The sequence below is a fragment of the Vitis vinifera genome, chromosome 2, assembly GCF_030704535.1.
Source record: "Vitis vinifera cultivar Pinot Noir 40024 chromosome 2, ASM3070453v1".
NCBI classification, from domain to species: Eukaryota; Viridiplantae; Streptophyta; class Magnoliopsida; order Vitales; family Vitaceae; genus Vitis; species Vitis vinifera.
In genome coordinates this window covers 8,395,298-8,416,591 of record NC_081806.1, presented here as the reverse complement: position 1 = coordinate 8,416,591, position 21,294 = coordinate 8,395,298, and the positions used below count along the sequence as shown (strand labels likewise).

The following is a 21,294-nucleotide window of genomic DNA, read 5'->3' as shown; positions in this document are numbered from 1 at the left end:
AACAAAATAACTCTTGGATGATTTTGGTGCATAAGTAAAAAATGTATTGCATGAAAATCCTAGTGCACCAACAACCTTACAAAGAGATCTTATGAAGCTTGGGTCTTGAAAAACACTTCTCTTTGAAGTGGTCTTCTTCTTCATGATTTCTCCTTGGCTTGATTTGTCTTTGTGATTGCCACTTTGGAAATCGTTTTGCCTAATCACACTTGAAATATAGTCATTAGTTCTAAACCTTGTTTTGTTATCATCAAAATCAAGATTAACCAAACCTTGGTTTCACAAATAAAATATAAAAAATGAAGAAAACAAGGTTACTACAACTTTTGCCTATTTTGAAAAAGCCATGACAATTTTTTTTTATGGATTTCATTAGAGGATTTCATAATGTGCAAGGATACAAATCAATTATTATGGTTGTGACTAGTTATTTAAATATGCAATTTTTATACCTGTACCACATGAGTGTCCTATTAAAGTAGTTAAACTATTCTTCAATAATGTGGCAAAACACTTTGGGATACTTGAAGACATGGTGAGCAATAAAGACTCATGGTTCATTAGAAGATTTTGGATTGAGCCATTCAAAATACTAGGAATAACATTAAAGTTTTCTACTACAAACCACCCTCAAATAGATAGGCAAATAGGGAGGGTGAACATGATGTTGAAAGAATACTTGAGGTATTATGTGATGACTACACAACCAAATTGGTTGGAGCTAATTGATGTAAGTAGTAGTGTTACAATATGCATAAAAGTTTTGCAACTAGGCTAAGCCCTTTTGAGTTACCAATTGGGTACTAGCCTCATATGCCCTTGGATGTAATGACTACGATTCAACCATGCAAAAACATCGGCTTTGTAACATACAAGTTTGCTAGGACTCGACAGGAGTTACTTGAGGAATCAAGAGAAAGCTTGGAGAAAGTAAGAAAACATATGAAAAAGTATGCTAATAAGGGAAGAAGACTAATGGAGTAGGAAATAGAGTTATGTTGAATCTTATTCCTTAAATTTGGAAGAAAATCAATAGCAAGTAATTTCAAAAGGAATTGGTTCCCAAGTATCATAAGCCTTTTGAGATTATAAAGAAAACTAGTGTAATGGAATATAGGTTGAAGCTCTTAGAAAGGTTGAACATCTTTCATTTCATGTGAGTTTTTTGAAACCTTATTATAAGGATCCTAACCTTGCAAGGGTGCAATCTAAGTGAACACTACTTAATTATGAAAACATCTCAATTGTGAGGTTCTACGTATACTAAAACATGGGAAAAATGAGGAATTGTAATAACAAATGGACATAATTTTTGGTTAATTGGAATGATACACTTGAAAGTGAAGCAATCTAGGAAAAGTGAGACTTTATGGTAGTTTGAGAATATGGTGCAATAATATTTAAAGACCAAGTCAATGAGGACACCAACTCCACTTAGTGAGGAAGGAGTTTGTTAGCACTTTTCCTCAAGTATGCAACACTAAAGCCTCATAGAGGGAACCTTGACTCTATGAGTTGCTAATGACTATGACAAGGTAAAGGACTAAGGTAAATGATGACTTGAGTATGACTTTTGGGTGGCTTAAAGATATGCACATGTTGCTGACAGACACGAGTGGTACATAACTCACATTGTTAACATGGATTGCTAGCAAGTGGCATGAGTAGCACATGACTCACATTGTTAGCATGCATGAACAAAAAATAGCAAAAGCCACACTCAACCAAGGGCACATGAGAGAGCTTCCGATGTGGTCAAGGGATGGTAGTGACCCTTGCCAAACACACCCATAAGCATTTAAGTCATGGTGTGTGGTATAAACCATGGGTGTAATAACACTAGGTGTGGGCATGGAACAAACATAAGTTGGTTGTCTCGACTTAGACTTGATCCAAACATGGGAATGCACATGAGTATGGTTAGCATGACTAAGGGTCAACATGGAGTAACATGGGCCATGGGCCATGAGCCAAAGGTAGGCTTGGAAATAAGGCATGTTGCTAAGTGAGTGGGACAAAATAGCGCTTGACACACACATAAGCAACCTAGAGACACATGCAATAGTCTTATAAGATGTAAGGTTAGTGTTGTTGGGGTTAAGCCTTAAAAATCATAACATGATGTAACATATTAATATTTATTTATAAATTTATTTATTTATGTTTATTGGTTTCTCTTTTATTATATTATTTGCAATAATTGGTTATTTGAACATACACACCCATATCACTTGCATTGTACATGACTTGAGTGTATTAAAAGTTGTACAAAAGATTCAAGTCATGAATTTCTTGTAGAATGTTGAGTAGTCCGTAGTCAATTCATGGATTTGGGCAACTTATTTGAGACTATAGTACATTACTTTTAGCATTTTAGATCTAAGCAACGAAAACAACACCAATTTTTTTAAAATTAATCTATTAGGGTTAAAGTACTAACTTTTATGTTTGGATGTTCCCAAACCTTGAATTTAATTGTTGAAGAATCAAATCGATGTTGTTGAAGTCTCGTAGACTTATGATCTTCCGCTCAATGACTCGCCTTGATCTTAACACACTTCTAGTCGGAAGAAAAAAATGGTAAAGGTTATGACTCTTTTTCTTTTTGGATGGTAGAAGATAAAAAGTGATAGAAACCCTAACCTCTATGGGGTATTTATAGGGGTTCTTAACTAGGCTTAAGTGACTTGAGCCCACATAATCTTAGATCACTTAATCTTACCCAAATTGAGTCTTAATTGATTAATTAACCCAACAAAGCTTACTAATTAATCAATTCGCATAATCTAGAAACTTTGTTCATTTACCTCTATGCAATATTGCATAATTACCAAATCTTTTTTATGCACAGAAGTGAACCTAGAGCCAATTTGATCCTCATAATTCATGCCAACAAGGGATATGAACTCAAAGCGGGGACCATTGAGACCCATAAAAGTGTTAGCTCCCTCAAAATCCAAGTTTGAAGTTGATTCAATATCCCACTACCGAGAATCAATTAAACTCTAGTATCCTATGTAAATAACAATGAAACACTATGTGCTCGAGTTTGTGACCTACTAGCCATTGTCTTCAATTTCCCTATGAATTGGTGTCCATAGTCTAATAAGGTCAAAGCTATCAACCTTTCAAGACTACCTCTACTATCCTTAAGTTACAAATCCTTCTATTATGTGTTCAATTGACATGTCTTAATTCTCAAAGAGCCTATGTTAAGTTCTACTTAAGAAACTATTATGACCATAATTTCCATAAACACACCTCCTTAGGACCACCCAAGGGAACACTTTGTCTCAATGCCATGAGATATCATGGTGCCTATATTAAGAATACCTATTGCTATCAACTTCCATCAACAGTGACCCAAATCAACTTACAAACTTACTCGTAGGTCAAAGTCATTGTTAACTTTAGTGTAAACTCAATATTTTTTCATGGTTAAGAGACAACATAATGAAACAACTTAGTGAGATCGTGACTACTTGATAGTCTTAAATCATGACTCACTGTAAGTCTTGTCTAATGTGTAACTGTATACACTATTGCAGTCATCATGGAAAACTCATGTCGATAGCCCAAACTAATTACCCATCCAGTTAGAAAGTGGTGCATTATAGCCTTTAATGGGTTGCCTAGACCTATGAACCGGTTGTGAACAAATCATCTATTTGCAAGAAACTTGTGACTTGGATCTTCCATGCAAATCATAATGCACCAAGCCATGTATAATGCAAAAGATACAGACAAGAACACTCATAAAGTGTAATGCATAGAATAAGGATAGATAAAAAGGAAATTGATATATTATTAAATAAATAATGAATTCCAAATTTGTTACATCATGTCATGCTTTTAAGTGTTCTATCCTAACAATTACCTTATAATTGTAAGGATGACTTGTCTTAATCATTAGGATGATTTTCTCATAGTGAGTGCACTAATGTATGTGATGCACACCGGACAGTACCTATGGTGAATCATGACGTAAAGTTATCAGTTGTCATGATTCACTAATCTAGTATATTGCATGACTCTTAACATTGAAATGATATCAAGCAGGTGTTAAAGTCAATAAAAGATTTTTATCTATGGGTGAGACTCTAAGGTGGTCATATATCCTTATGGATTGAGTAATTGTTGATGGGGGTTGGTGACTGTTAGGAAATTGAGGCTAATCCAACCTATGGTAATCGCTCTAAAGGGGAGGTGAATAGGGTGATGGTCTCTTTTCGCAAGTTTAAACTAAGTGAATTTAAGAGACAATTATATGCAAGTATATGATAAGCAATATAAAGACAATTGCATATAAATTAAAGAATAGGGAAAAAAGAATGCAAACACAAGAGTTTATAGTGGTTCGGCGCAACCCGGCCTACATCCACTCTCCTCTAGCTTCAATCCTGAGCTTGAGGTTCCACTAATCCAAGGCTTCCAAACCAAGCCTTCAAGCAATACAATTGGATTATGGTTCCAATTCACCATCTTGGACTTTTGGCTCCAAGCACCCTTTACACTTCTCAAGAGATATCCCACTCTTGAACAACCTCTCAAGTGATACCCCACACTTGAGAAACTTCATCTCAAAGATTTACAAATGAATGATCTCTCAAAAATCCTAGTACAAGAACTTTAAGCTCAAATGATACAAGAAAAACTAGGATTGAATGGTGCACTAAAGATATGCAAGTTTTGAAATAATGGTGCACTAAAAAATACTCTTCCAAGGCTCAAATATAATCAAGAAAGATTTGAGAACGTTAAGCTCATGAAACAATGAAGATTGAAGCCTTTTTATAGAAGAAAAGAGCCAAACTAGCCGTTGGGGGTTCGACCGGTTGAGCTAGGGGTCGACCGGTTGACTAGCCATTAGCATTTAATACTTGGCAAGTGATCGTTGGGCCTCAACCGGACCTTAACCGGTTGAGGTTCAACCTTGACCGAGAAAAGAAGGCCACTTGGAGAGAGAGAAACTTTTTGGTCTTCCTCAACCGGTCCTCGACCGGACGAGCACAACTGGTCAACCGATTGAACTGGTTGAGCCATTTTTTGGCTTAACACCCAACCTTTTTCAACTTAAAACCTTTTAACACAAGTTTGAAAATCATTTAACACAAGGTTTTAGTTGAAAACATGAAATCATCCAATTCTTAAGATATTTAAAACAATATTACTCTTGGATGATTTTGGTGCATAAATAAAGAATGAAGTGCATGAAAGTCCTAGTGCACCAACAACCTTACAAAGAGATCTTATGAAACTTTGTTCTTCAAAAACTCTTCTCTTTGAGGTGATCTTCTTCTTCATGATTTGTCTTTGTGATTGCCACTTTGGAAATCGTCTTGCCTAATCACATTTAAAATATGATCATTAATTTTAAACCTTATTTTGTTATCATCAAAATCAAGATTAACCAAACCTTGGTTTCATAGTAACAATAAGTATTCTCAATAAAGATACCATGATATCTCATGGATTAAGACAATGTGTCACTTTATGTGATCTAAGGACATATGATCTAGAAGACCAGGGTCATAGCATGTTCTTTAGTGGAAATTTGACATATGTTCCTTGGAGTTAAAATATGTTAGTTGTTCACATAATATCTGAAATATGCAACTCAAGGATTGGAGAAGTAATTTTGATAGGTGATAATGCTACCTTGGTAGATTATAGACACGAGTTCATGAGAAGTTTGCATGCAATGAATAGTAGGTCATCAACTTGAACTTTGTCTTGTTGTTATTCACATAAGATACTGGAGTGCAGTTGATTTTCTTTAGTGGAATGTTGAATCAAGTTCAAAATTGGATTATAAGGGAGCTAGTACTCCTTTAGGTCCTAATGGTTCTTGCACTAAGTTCATACACCATGATGACATAGGGTATGAGGGTTAGATTGATTTTAGGTTCACTCCTACGCATAAGGGTGTTTTGGTAATTAGACAAGGTTGCACATGGGATAGTGAACAAGGCATCTGAATTAAAGCTAATTGATTAATTAGATGATCTTATATGGTTAATTAATCAATTAGGTCTCATTTTGAGCTAGATTAAGTAACTTAAACCTAAGTGAACTTAAGTAAGTTACTTAAACCCAATAGGGGAACCCTATAAATAATTTTTTAGAGGTTAAGGTTTCTAAACTTTTTTTTAGACTATCAACTTCCACTTCCAAAAAAAGAGAGACAGAGAGTGCTAAGACATCTTCTCTTCCAAATCCCAAACTTTGAAATGTTAAGATCATGATTTGAGTCATCTGGTGGAAGATCTTGGGCATATGAGACCTCTAAACTCTCAAACTTCTTCTTCACCACAGGAAACTAATCTAGGAACATCCAGGTCGAGGTATCGATTTTTTTCTCTAGTTTTATTGATTTAAATTATTTTTAAAAGCCATGTTTATGCTTAGATTAGTTTCTAGAGAAGCTTAGTGTAGATTTACATGTATTTATTCAGTCCAGGGTATGGGAACGAAGAGATCCAGGGTTCCCAATAGGTGCTTGGTTAGTTGAGATGTTGACCAAGTCATAAGGAAGGAAACTTGGTAGAAACATGGATCGAGTCATGAGGTAGAACACTTGGTAGAAATGTGAGCTAAGTCGTAAGGCAGAACACCTAGCAGAGATGTGGACTGAGTCATGAGGTAGGACAATTGGCAGGCTAAAGCATGGATTGAGTCAGAGAATATGACACTTGGCTCTAGTTGAGCATTCCTCTCAACCAAATGAGCAAGTGGAGCAACCAAGTCTTTAGAATGCATAGTGGGTTTGTTAAGTTTGGACATGTGGTAGTAGCATGGATAGGGAAAACAATTTTAAAAGGGATGAAACAATTGGCTAAAGACCTTTGAAAATGTAAACACAAATATGTAGGTTTGCTCTTGGATATATATGGGGGGATGGCTGGTACCACCAACATGTATAAAGAGAGTAAGAGTGCTTTCTTAAAGCATTGAACTCACCAAGCAAATTATGAGTCTTGCTAAAAGGTTTTGTCTTGTATTATAGAGTAAATGTATAAAACGGGGGAATTAAACCTTGTAATCTCATGTGCTCTTTGGGTTTCTCTTTGTTCCTATCTCATGTAGCCTCTTTTAAGTTGGCTTAGAAAGCATCTAAGTGCTACACAAAAACAAAAAGGTTGAAGGTAGAGACGTGCTTGTGACAACTATTTATTCCTCTCCTCATAGTTTTAGTGTCCATTTTGATACATTTTTTTGTTTTTTTTTTGTTTTTGAAAAATAGAAAATAGTAGTTATATCTACATTAAATAAAAATTAGTGGTTTAAAAACCATTTAAAAAATTAAGGTACTAAACAATTTTGCCCACCTCAAATTTTAAAAATTTTAAAGTAATTGTTTAAGGACAAAAGATAAGCCTATATACATATTTTTTATATAAGAGTTTCTATTTTTTTTTATATAAGTTATTAGTTATTATTACCCTTTGTTTCTAAAAACAAAATACTAGATACATTTCTTGTTTTCTATTTTTAAAATTAGAAAATAGTGATAAATTTTATATAAATATAAAAATTCTTAAAAGTTTGTGTTAAAAAAGTAATAATTTGAAAATCTATTTAAAAAATGAGGTGTCAAAATATTTCTAATATATCAAATTAAAATTAAACAATAACTAAAGAGCTAATAATTGTAAAAGTAACAAACCAATCCAAGCCCGGCCCAATCTTGGGTTGCTAAGCAGCAGAATCCAGGTTCAGGTTGGCCCATTAGAACCCACGGGCCACGATTCAGGAATCAAGCACCTCAATAATGCACTCCGCAAAAAAAGACATCTCAACTTGAAACGACGTCGTTAGGGCCTTTCTCTCCTTTTCAACAATTTAACCTTCTCAGAGGTCGCGTTTAGCTTCACCTGCTCTGTTCCTTTTCTCCGTTGCACTGACCCTAACCTAAGATTCTGTACGGACTCTCTCTTTATATCTCTCTCTCTCTCCCCACATTTTCTTTTTCTTTTTCTTTTTAATTTGAATAAATGGGTCATTTCAATTGGCTAATCTTTCTCAGATCTCATGTTCTTTCTTGTATTATTAGTGTATGATTATTATGGGTTTTGGGCTTTAGAGGTTTGAATCACTGTCACTATATTCATGATTTGGTTTATATTAATGGGGTTGACTAATATATAATCGATGATAATAAAGTTGTAATTATAACATAAATATGATCATGACAGTGTTGATTCTGATCCCATGTTGATGGTGGGTTGTGTTCTTTTTCCCCCTAATTTTCTTGGGAAACCCTTTTAGGGTTTAAAGTGAGTTAACTTACTAGTAATCTACTGAACTAGTTTTTATGGGTTTTATTTCTTTTAGAATAGGGTTCATTGTTGGGATGTTAAGGCACATTCATGATTTATCATCATTAATTGTTGTATCATTTGAATGATGAGAAATGGAAAGCTGTGGCTGGGACACCTACCATCATTTGGACCATGTTTGTGTCAACAACCCACCTTTCCTTTGGCGCACATGGAAGATTATGATGTTTTAGGAAACTAGTCCTCCTATGTTTGGTAGCAAAAATGAAGATGGTATTTTCTGTAGCTTTTTCATTTTCAAAGTGAAAACAATGGATATATTTGCTTTGGATCATTTTTAATTGCTCAGAGCACAGAAAATAGTGTTTCCATGTTTTCTAAAATTCGTCCATTTTCAAGAAATGTTTTCAAAAACCAGTTTCTGCTTTCATTTTTCTGTTTTCAAAAAATTGAAGACAAAAAAGAGTTCTCCATTCCTTGAGTGAAGAGGCTTCTTACATCCCAACTACGTGGGATAAGCTATATGAATCTTTTTTGGTGAATGTAGGGTCAGGTCTTCTGCTAAACAGACCTTTTTTGTGCTAAAAAGCAAAGGATTAGAATGAAAGAAAAGAGCCTATGTGTTGGTTCAAATTTATGATTTTAGAAGCCATGGAGGCACCCTGTTTTCCAAGGACTCAGGCAGGTTAAACTCTATCATAAGGCTTTTTACTCTGCTTTCTTTTATGGACCCAAACATATTGGAAGGACCTATACAGTAGTCCACATTGGAAGTTATGAATTGTTTGCTTGGCCTATAAGAGACTCATCTTTTGTATCATATATTTATATGGTCATTTTGATATACTCTGTTGTTTTACTGTGGCAGAAGCAATGACAGATGGTATTGTGGCAAAACATGCAACATTCATCTAATGTTGCTATTTAGATTGGATTTTGAGAGGGAATAGCAGAGAGCACATGAAGGAGAATTATAGTGAAGTGTGCATGATACACAGTGTATCACAATCTCACTATGAAATATTTTTGGAATTGGAAATTTATTACATCGTGGGATTGCTTAAGATAAGATTATGCTAATATAATTTAGTTTTCACTATTTTTTTCCTTCTAATTTCTATGAACAACCCCTTGCAATGAAAAATTAATAAATCACTTGGCAATAATTCATACAATTTCTTCATCCAATTATCAATTTATTTCTTTGCAATTCAGTTGGATTATTCTGTTTTTCCACAGGGTGATACAATTCAATGAATTTTATTCATAGTCAACTGCTACATTTCTAATTTTGTGATTTTTTCTACTTCTTCTTCTTCTTCTTCTTTTCTGCTTTTCGGGAAACAATCTTTCATGCTTCATCTAACTTTTTTTTTGATAGGTAAATAGAGCATATATTAAAAGTGCTTCATGCTTCATCTAACTTTTGGCACATTATAAATCAACCAGATAAAGTTTTGTAATTATTGAATTTTCTCCAACTGATGAGTTTGTGCAGTGAATCTTGTTAGTGATTGGCTACAAGTAGAGCTTCTGCTTGTTTCCCATACCCCAATTTGCAAACTTGTGAACATATGATATGCTCTTGCATGTACTGCTGGCATCATATTTATCTAGAAAAGCAAGTAGCTTACTGGTATAAATGTGTTAAATGCTGGTAAAGCAAATTAGTAAATCTGATCTGATGTTGATTTATTATTCACCTGTTGGTTCTGATTTATTTATGTAAAGTACTTTAGCCTTATATCAATCGGAAATCTCATCTTTGTTTTCCAGGCTTCCTGCATAGGACACCAAAATGGATGAGCTAATGAGTGGCAATTCAACAATTCCCAACCAAAAGATGAAAGCTTCTGCTAAGAAGACCTTGGATCCGATAACAAATGTATATATCTGGGACATGGATGAGACTCTTATATTGCTCAAATCTTTGTTGAATGGAACATATGCAGAAACTTTCAATGGTCTGAAGGATGTACAAAAGGGTGTAGAAATTGGCAAGATGTGGGAGAAATACATTCTTCAAGTGGCTGATGATATTTTCTTTTATGAACAAGTAAGTCTAATGTATGTCTTAAACATCCTTCCCTCCCTCTGAGTTGCACACTGTCAATTTAGTTTTATGATTTTCATATACAAATCTGCATATTGTAGCTGAAGAGTTTATTTGTTAACCTTGTTACAACATGTCAAAATGCAGATCGAGAACTATAATAAGCCCTTTCTTGATGCCTTGAGCCAGTATGATGATGGGAAGGATCTTTCTGATTATGATTTTAACCATGATGGCTGTAGTTCTCCATATGATGATCTCAACAAAAGAAAACTAGCTTACAGGCATCGTGTTATAGCCCATAAATACAAACAGGTATTGATAACACACACCAATTAAGTATGAGATTTTTCTTTTTCCCTTATGGGTGATGATTATACCTATTTAATAATCCAATGGAAATGAGATCACCGTTTTTTCCATATTTTTTCCTCTGTTCACTACAAGGCTTTGGGAGGTGTTTTTATCCACTTTGTCACACAATATATGATTTGTACTTTTTATGGTCCAATTGCATTATCCTATATATAAATAGAGCTGGCTTTCATCCGATGGATATTAATGGAAAGTCTTTTACTGTGGCATGTATTGCTGTAAGGTATGACACATTACATTCTGTGGGTGGATATTCATCTTGTAGTTAATGGAGATCTGGTTAAATGCCCATGATAGGCTATTTTTTCCCTTCACTTTCCTGTCTATTCTCATGTAGAGGGATTATTTTCTTCTTTTGTTGCATGCTTTTATGTACATATTTGTAAATACATTATCATATGCCTAACATGATCGGTGTTTCTTGATACATTAGTTCTAAATCCCTTCCCTTTTATTTCAGAGTGTGTTTAAAAACAACCTTTTCTAAGGACTTAAGCCTGTTAGAGGGAGTTCAATTCTCCTTGACATGTTTATCCTGTTATCTAGACTCATTTGTCTCTTTTGTTTTCCTATTTCTCCTTCATCTAAATGAACCTTGCATTTTCTTTCAAACTGAAGGCACAGTTTGAAAGATAGAAAAGATAGAAAGAAAAAAAATGAAACGTCTTAAACTAAAAGGAATAATTTGTATATATTAGTTTTTAAGTTCTTTCTGCCTTTTCTTTCTCCTTCACCTCTAGTGAAGTTTTAGCAATCCATCAGAGGTGTGTAAACTGGCACAAACTCATGCAGTTAAATGATGATGTTTTTTAAGTGGTTGATTCTAAGTTAAAATTGGAAGAATGCGTTAAAATCTTAATGTTGTGTTTGGTTTCAGAAAATACTAAGGAAAGGAAAAAAAATGTTAAAGAAAATTATTTTCTCATGTTTGGTTTTATTATGAAAAATACAAAAGAAAATCAAATATATAATTAAAATTTGTTAGAAATTTGTAAATTTTCAAATTTTTTAATCTTGATATAAAGGAGTTAAAGTAAGTGAAAAGAGTTTAAAGTAGCATATAAAGGTAATTTATTAATTTTAAATCCATTTTTTATTTTCTTTCACTTTTTCTTACCTTTTAGTTTTCCTCTCTATTTTATTTCCCTTAAATTTTTTGAGAACCAAACATAGCCTAGGTTTTTAAAAGCTCAGAAAATATTTGAAGGAAAAATGAGGGAATGTTAAACAAAGATTGATTTAATAAAAAAGTAAAATAAGATAAACACAGAGTGGCCAGAGTGTCTGACCTACCTAAAAGTGGCTTCTTGTTCTTTGGATCATCACCATAAGGAGGGGAAGAGAATGTGGTTAATTGAAATAAAGTGGGCAAGATAGCTTGGAGAAGTGTTTCTGACATTCTGTTGTCATTGCTGAAATTAGCATTTTTTAGAACAAGGGGTGGCATCAATCGAGAACAAGATGAGTGAAAGTAGTCTAAATTGGTTTGGTTATACAATGAACATCAATGATCCACCAGCCAGGGCTGAGGACAAGTGGGTTTAGGCAGTGAGGAAAAACAGGAAAGTCCATTATTTAACATAAACATGATCCTGGATAGAGTTAATTTGTAAAAGAGAATTCATGCTGACTCCTCATTCTTGATGTATGTTGTCTTTTGAGCTAGAGTTGTGTTGGCAACTCAAACTTGCTATTAATTGAAGCATAGAAATACTCTAAACAAAACAATAACGATAATAATAAAAAATTAAAAAAATAAAATAAAAAATATTCTTGGGGCTTAGAATAAAGGGCCAAAGTCAATGGACATGGAACGCATACACAATGGAAAAGAAAAAACTGGAAATGAGAAAATTAAATATCCAGAGAATCCAAGAATTCCAAGAATTATGATACAACTCAACAAAGATCCTGCTAAAATCAATGATAGATAGGCTCAAGAAAAGTTAATTTCAACTTCACAGGAGGAAGCTCTTCATCTTCAAAGATTTTCCTATTTCTCTTTCCAAATGCTGCAAAATACATGTTGAACTCTATTTGAAAGCTCTCCTTTGCCTCTTTTGCACCAGAAAATTAACTAATACCTACATCAGTACCCACCAAATACCAAAACAGAGAAAACAGAAGCTTAAGGATCTAAGGTCACCAGATGATGCAGAAGAAATGATTAACTGATTCCCCATGCTCTTTACACATGATGCTCCTATTAAGAACACACATTTCCTGCTTGTCGAATGATCCACCTCTGAAGGTTATCCAAAGTAACCATTCTCACATTGAAAGCCACTTTCAAAGGAATACCTGAGACTGGGTGGGGTTTTTTTCCCCTTTTTTGTTTTTTCTAGCCTTGTGTAGGGCTGTTCAGTATACTCCCTGTATACGTGTGGCTTTTTAGCCTTTTCTAATATATTTGGTTGTTTATCTATCAAAAAAAAAAAAAAAAAGGAATACCTGAGACCAGTACCTTTATTTGGGAAATTACCCCTTCATAATGCACTAAATTTCAGAAAATAAGATTTACTATGAAACAAATAACCATTTGCATTGCTCCTCTGAACAAATTGTTCTTCCATCCCTTTAATGACATGCAAACAAAGCTCTACTTAAAGAAATAGAGTGCTTTTGAATTCCCAATCATGAAGATTTATGATGAACACTGTTCCACTTCATCTCCTTGCCCACACACACCTTACACTGTCACTAACCCAAGCTGCACATGGAGCCATCAATGATTCCCATTGTCAATAGCACTATTACAGCCCTCTTCAGCAGTGGGAAAAGGATATTATACAGTTTTGACAATAAATCAGCTTGATAATTTTTCCCTTGATACATGTTTCTTCATCATGTCCATTCTAACTTATTGCTAAGGCTTATTCAAGCATCTCTCTGGTAACAAGGCTCTCGGTGGAGGATTTTATGATTCAGTCCCTAAATCAGTAACAGTCAGGTGTATTTCCTAGTGCCAATCTCCTTCATACTGAATTTCCAATAGTTAGGGCAAAAGGAATGACATCAACTTTGAGCATTTTCCAGTCTCAGATTATCTGAACAATCCATTCAAGCAAGAAGTTCCATCTACTTAAATTTTTTGCACCTAGAAAATGTCTTTACCTTTCCTCTATATATAAATATCACTAGATTTACGAGGCAGAGTTAAACATGGTTTAATTAATACTTTTCCCTAGGTTTTGCATTTTATTATATTTTAGTTTCATCCTTCCAAGATGATGACAGTTTCTGGAAATTTTTGTAAATCAAATATTGCATCTGTGTATCTGGGGTTTTGAACTTCTCCTTTAATGATAATAATTTATGGAAGAACCGTGCTTTTTTCATCAGGATGCCACATTTTCTTTTCTCATTTTTCTGCATGATTAAGAAAGCTAACTTACTCTTCCAAGAATTTTTGGACAGAAATTTGTAGTATGAACTAGTGGAATCAACTAAATTGTGTTTTCCACTATTGCAGGGCTTGCATAACACTTTTGATCAGGATATGATAAAACTCTGGGATGATCTCTATGATATGACAGACAGTTATACAGATAAATGGCTCTCCTCAGGTACATTATCTTATGATGATGCAGCTGTGGAGCAATTTAATTAAGTCCTTTGATACTTCCATTGTTTAATTTAATTTTCCTGCTAGTCAATGTTACTGATCTGTTCTAAAAGTTCAGAGGTTTTACTTGCTTGAGAAGGTTGTGAGATAAATAAACCATAAGGAATAAATAAAAATAACCCATCAAGAGGATGCTTTACACGTTTGCAAATTGTATTATTTTTTATTTGCTAAATAGGAACCAATAAAAAAAATGGTACTAAACAGGAAATTTCATGTTATCATCCTTTGCATAAGTAAGATGATCGTAGGTGGCTCAAACATTCTATCTAGATTGATGATCCTTCTTTAAACTGAAATATGGTGAAAATTCATGATGGAAAATGATAAGAGAGGTGAAAGCTTGTTTTATGAAGAACAAAGGGCTACCTTGGTTGAGAAATTTTATGCTGGTTTTTCTAACCCAGACATTCTCACAACCCCTTTTTTGATAGATAAACACACAGAAAAATTATATTAAAAGACAAAGGTGCCTAAAGGGCAACCCAAAGCATACAAGGAGTATACAAGAGGCGCCTAAAGGCAAGAACAAAAGAAGAGGGGATACAAAAACTCACTAGCCCTCATCTAGAACCCAACCAATCAAAAAAGTTGATTAAAGAAAGAGGTCCTACATCTATAAACAACTTAGACCAAGACCAAAGATTATATGTAAAAGAATATTTCATCCTTTGAATCGAGAGATTCTCATTTTCAAAAGCTATCTTGTTTGTTTCCTTCCAAACTGACCAAATAAACAAAGAGGAGCTGTCATCCAAGCCTTTCTACACTTCTTGCCCACAAAGGAAACATGCCATCCTAGGAGAGTATCTCTAACCGAAAGCGGGAGGGCCCACATCACACCAAACAACGCAAAAAGAAGCTCCCACAAAACCCTAGCCTTGGAACAATGGATAAGAATGTGATTAATCGACTCCTTTTTAGCACAACAAAGGAAACATCTGTTGGCTATGGGCTACCCCCTCCTTTTGAGTTGATCCAGAGTTAGAACTTCCCCCCACAAAGCTTCCCAAGCAAAAAGCCCACCTTAGTGGGAACCCAAGGGCTCCAAATGATTTTCCACAGAAACGGGACTGCACTATTGGGTTCAAGAGCACTATAAAGGGATTTAACAGAAAAATTCTTGTCCTTAGTCTCTTTCCAAAGCACCCTATTAAGTCAATGACTACCCTCTTTCCTTGTAAAGTCAAAAGGAACCTCTCCACCGCCTTCACCTCCCAATCATTGAAAGGTCTAGAGAACCAGAGATTCCATTCCCCCTCTTCCCCCCAAGGATCCCTACAGTCTGCTACCCACGCATCTTTTGAATATGCTAAAGCATACAAAGAAGGAAAAGAATCACAAAGGGAATTGTTCCCACACCATTTGTCCTTCCAAAATCTCATTCTTCTACCATCTCCCACAAAAAAAAACAAAATTTTTAAACATCAGGGGCCCTTCTCTCCTAATTTCCTTCCATAACCCCACCCCATAGCCCTTCTTAACTTCACGGGTACACCAACCTCCTTTCTCCACCCCAAGCTTTCTACTAATGACAAGCCTCCACAAGGACTCCCTTTCAACCACAAAGCGCCAACTCCACTTGCACAAAAAGGCCCTATTGAATGTAGAGAGACTTCTAACACCCAAACCACCCTTCTTTTTATCTGAACTAACAATTTCCCACTTTACAAGATGAGGCTTCTTCTCCAAAGCTCCCCCATCCCATAGAAAGTCCCTTTGGATTTGCTATAATCTCAATCTAACAACTCTTGGCAAACGCATCAAAGACATGAGGTAAATGGGCATGCTAGCCAACGTACTCCAAATGAGAGTAATTCTCCCTCCTTTAGAAATAAATTGCCTCTTCCACATGGCTAGTCTCTTCCGAATCCTCTCCTCCACACCATCCCAAACCACCACCGCTTTGTGTGGAGCACCCAAGGGGAGCCCCAAGTAAGTGGAAGGAAGAGCTTCCACTTTGCAGCCAAGTTCTAGGGCCAACATCTCTACATTTTCTACTATCCCCATGGGCAAAATTTCACTCTTATCCAAATTGATTCTCAGCCCCAAAATGGCTTCAAACCACATTAACAACCAACTCACAGCCCCTTCATATATGCTTTTATGGATGTTTGAATGTTTCTTTCCCATTACTATGTATATCTGCTTATTGAGAAAAAAAAAAGTATAATGAAAAGTATTCTTGGTTCTTTCATTTTCTTCGTGTTGTTGCTTCATTACACCTTCAACATGCCATTTGCTTGATATTGTTCCTCATTTAATAAGATCTCTTATTATTGGTTTAAAAGAAAAAAAGAAAAAAAGAAAAAAAAGAAAAAAAGCAAGTGTTTGCTTTCTAAGTTGAACTGGAATGACAAAAAAGACATTGGCATTGACTGAGAAAATTAATTAATAGTTAGAAATAGATGGGAAATATGTAATGCCTAACTACATGACTTTTTTTTATTTTTTATCAATACCTAACTACATAACTTCTGATCCATTTGTTCTAGTTTTGGAACAAAGACTGTGTGAACCTCATAGGAATAGTCAATGTTAATAGTCAATGTTCTTTGGATCATAACAATGAGGTTTCTAGCTGGAAATATTTAATTCATACAGTGAACTGCATCAAATTAAAACCAATCCGTATGCTTTATTTTGTAAGAACAAATGTTGTTACCGGATTGAGGTAGTCACCTAAGGCTTGATTTGTGAAGTCCAGTGGGTCCTTGGATCAGGATTCAGCATAAGCAAAGCAGAGAATATCATACTCCTCACCTCAGAGTCATTACCATATAAGAATAGTAAACGCATATCTTCATGTTGAATTTTCAATGAAGGCCTGAGGACACCTAAATGAGGTTGAAAAGTGGGGCTTCATATGTTAAGTGAATGATACCCTTTAATATTCTGGAATAACCTTGTACATTGGGTTGCAAGCCTACAAAGAATCCATTACCTCACTCAGGACATTTCCTAATGGTGCATGTAATTTTTAGAATGGATGAAATGTCATAAATTTGTGAAATATCGGCTATTGGATTTTACGGAGATATTGAAAATATTGAATGAGAATTCTGGAAAAAAAACTCAGATTGAAATTGAACAAAACTCTTAGAAATATTGGGGAAAAAAAACTCATAGAAATAATAAAACAAACAATAGTACACATATTAAAGGTTCGCCATGTAGCTGAATTTCGACTTTCCCTTCATAGTCATCTAGTTTCAACCCTTCATTATTTATTCCAATTTTAGCTGCAATCTACCTTAAAAGCCATGGACCTTTATGCATTATGGTTGAATGTTGGCCCAGTTTCTGCTGATTCTCAATATGTTTCTATTGTCATCATCCAATAATCTAGAGAAAATTGTACCTGGAGCTTCCGCACTGTTATGCCCAATTTCTGCATGCATTTCTTATGACATTCATACTTGCTGAAATGTAGCACGGGCCTTCTTGGAGCAGTGCTCAGACGAGAACAAAGATTCAACTCCTCTTGCTCCTGCCAATGGGGTTGTTGACTCTATTGATGCAAAATCCCAGAATGTTAATGTTTTAGTGACTTCTGGATCACTGATACCCAGTCTTGTTAAATGCTTACTCTTTCGACTGGACAATCTGATAACACATGGAAATGGTCAGCATGCCTTCTGTTTCATTGATTCTTACTTGCAATGCACTATTACTTCATTTACCCCAATTTGGTTTACTTTAGGACTCATGGACATCTTGCATGGTTCATGTATTTTAACTACCCTTAACAATACAGAACCTGTCTCCACCTTTGTACTTTATATTCATGTAAAGCATCTGGATAGCAATATTCAGCCTTGTTTAAGTTTGTCCAAAAGTTTATGTTATTATATGGTATATAAGATGGTATGGAAGTTATTGCTAGAAGACCATCCAGAAAAGCATGAAATTGATAAAATCAATTTACAGTTTAATGAACTTAATGTAATTGATTTTGTTCTTTCTTTAGGGTCTTAGTTCTTGTTTATTGTATGATTGACACAGCCTGAAGTAACAAATATTTGAGACATTCCACTGAAAGGAGATGAATATTTACAGGAAGAAAAGGTAGAATGGTGTAGCCATCATTATCTAGTCTTCCCAAAAAGGGTATAATAACAATTTTATACTGTTGTATTGTGCTTCCAATGACTCTCCCCTTAGGCTATGTTTGGTTCTTAGAAGTATTGAGGAAAGAAAAAAAATGTTAAGGAAAATAGTCTTCTCATGTTTGGTTTCATTATGAGAAATACAAAAGAAAATCAAACATAATTAGAATTAGTTAAAAAAAATTTAAATTTAAAATTATATAATCTTTATATGGTGGAGGAAAATAAGTGAAATGAATTTGAAAAATTATATAAAAATAATTTATTGAGTTTAAATTTATTTTTTCTTTTCTTCTCTATTTTTTTCCCTCGCATTTCCCCTCAAATCTTCTGAGAACCAAACATAGAAAAACTGCCCTGATCGTTCAGTGGTATGATGCTGATAAGCACATTCCTTACCTGTAGTAGACATTGTTATTCCCTTGCATAGTCACATCGTGTGTGACAGAAAAACTGTTCTTCACATGCAAAATCATCATATTACCGCCTATGCTGTTGTTTTGGACCACAGCATAAACCAACTTTAATGTCCTCTAATGCTGGCAAACTCTTTTGGCAACCATGGATTGTCATTTGTGATTTTCACTTATTCTGTCACCTGTTCTGGTGTTATTTTAAAACATCTATTATTTATTCTTAATTATATAGCTTCTAGACTAGCAACTGATCTATTTAAACATACTCCGTTGGTTCCAAAATTTCACTGCCTCAACTTCTTACACAAAACCAGTTGTGTCTATTATGAAAAGAAAACAGGCAAGGACATCAACATGTAACTCATGCCATGCTGTTGCTCCCCACATGACTCTGGGTACAATAATGGATTGTATGAAGTATTAACATCTTAATCTGCAAACTTAGTTGGTTTATGCATGTACATTATGGTTCCACCCTTGGACTGTGACAAATCTCCCATTTTTTCAGTTTACAGCTCATGGGAGGTGGGGAAGCTCCAATGTTTTTCATGGATCAAGGAGCGTTTCAGTGGTCCAAATGTCCGCTTTTGTGTAATTGGGGATGGATGGGAAGAGTGTGAGGCAGCACAGACTATGAGATGGCCATTTGTTAAGATTGATCTACGGCCAGGCAGTTCTCACAGATTTCCAGGCCTTACGTTGAGGACAGTAGGCCACTATTTCTCTATCGTGTATGGAATCCCAGATGCTGAAAATGATGATGAGTAGCCGTACACCAGCTGCATCATGTAAGGTCTCTTTTATTTAATTTTTCCTTCTTTTTTAAAATAAAAACATAAAAAAATTATTCCATATGGAATGAGACATTAATGTTATAAAAGCAGGTATAACAGAATCATGTGAATCATACAGTACTCAGATTGGCGAAGCCACTAATGAGTCATGTTATTGCATGGCCAAACAAAAAGATAAAAGGTTTCCTCATAAACCATCCATGTACATGGTGATTACAAATGGTGGGTCAGACTGATTATGTACTGTCCTGTATTTGTCGGGTTGATTTTCATGAGACTGCGGCCATAGTTGTAAAATTTAGATTTTTGAGTGTTTTATTCAATGGAGACATTGGCTGGATTGCATCCATGATTGCACAATTTAGATTATTGGGCATTTATTGTTATTCAATGAGAGACATTACTTACATTGTATCCATGGTTTGTATAGTTTAGATTCTTGAAAATTTGTTTTATTCATGGGAAAATTTGCTCCGATTGCATCAATGGTTGTATAGTTCAGATTCTTGAGAATTTGTTCTTATTCAGCAAAAGACCTAACTTGATTCCACCATTCATAGTTGTACTACTAAGATTGTTGAGATTTGTTTTCTATTTAATAATTTGTCTGACCTGCTAGAAATATTATGCTATTATCTCATACTACCTTTTCGTATCCAGATGTCAAAACAGGTTTGCATGAGATCCTCTTTCAGTCAGTTGGTACTTTGCGCATATTTGGGAATGCACACCTTTGAGCTACTCACACGGATGTCTTCCAGCAGCAAATAGCCTCATGTTTTTGCCTGGACATGCTATCCAAAATTAATAGGAAGAGCCGATTGTAAAAAGAGTGAAGACTAACATAATATGAATGTATCGGGTTCGGAATCCCTTGGAACAGTTCAGATGTGTGGGTAAGGAAACAATTCATTTATGTGTGAACTCATCTGAGAGCTAGCCCATCGTTCTCAAGTACTTCAAATTTCTGTAGAAATGTTTAAACCTTGTTTTTGGTGTTTGGTTTACATGTAAAATTGTAATATTACAAGTTTCGGAACTTGAGATGCTGGCAAGACACATATATGGAGTATGGGTCATAAATGTAAATAAATTTTAAGGGTCCCTGCTTCTAGTTTGCGGTCTTGATTCAAGATGCTGTCCTTTTAGATTTTGTTTTCTTCCTCTAGGAATCCATTTCATCTTTTGGTTCCTGAAAATTGACCTGGTGAAACCAGGCAGCCCACAGATTGAAGTGTCTAGAGAATGATGTAATTGCCTACGAATCTGGACAAAAGGATTAGATTTCTTTCCAGATTTCCATCCAAGTAGACCTCTTTCTGAACTTTTTTTCTCTCTCTCTATCTCTTTCCTTTAATAAAAAAAAAGAAAAAAGAAAAAAATTATTCCCTTTTGTTGAAACCCATGTTTGCTCTTTCTTCACAAATCAAGGGTTGTTTTCAGTTTGACAGTGGCTTAATCAAAATTCATCCGAAAGCTGAAAGCCCTTAGTTTCTGCGCAGAATTCAGCCTTATTCATTGCCTAATATTTCATTGCAAAGACCAATATTCCAAGTTTGTCATCTATATTTCTTTAAATCATCAAGTGGTGGTTTCGCTAATGACACTTAGAAAAGGAAAGGTAAGCTGTTGATGTTGATCTC

At 34.9% G+C, this 21,294-nt stretch overlaps 1 protein-coding gene across 9 annotated transcripts; it reads left to right on the top strand.

Annotated features, from left to right (window-relative positions):
* Window positions 1-7,787: 7,787 nt before the first annotated feature.
* LOC100247200 (eyes absent homolog) lies at window positions 7,788-20,765 on the top strand. 9 transcript variants are annotated; one of them, XM_002278652.4, is made up of 7 exons: window positions 7,788-7,921; window positions 10,056-10,335; window positions 10,480-10,647; window positions 14,180-14,273; window positions 17,766-17,957; window positions 19,366-19,645; window positions 20,312-20,765. In XM_002278652.4, the coding sequence occupies exons 2-6, from the start codon at window positions 10,078-10,080 to the stop codon at window positions 19,623-19,625; spliced, it is 972 nt and encodes a 323-aa protein (XP_002278688.1). In that variant the 5' UTR covers window positions 7,788-7,921; window positions 10,056-10,077; the 3' UTR covers window positions 19,626-19,645; window positions 20,312-20,765. The 9 variants fall into 9 exon arrangements, with proteins under 9 accessions (XP_002278688.1, XP_010663729.1, XP_010663738.1 ...); XM_010665427.3 differs by having other exon boundaries at window positions 19,366-19,650; XM_010665436.3 differs by lacking the exon at window positions 20,312-20,765 and adding an exon at window positions 19,742-20,137 and having other exon boundaries at window positions 19,366-19,650.
* The last annotated feature ends 529 nt before the right edge of the window (window positions 20,766-21,294 follow it).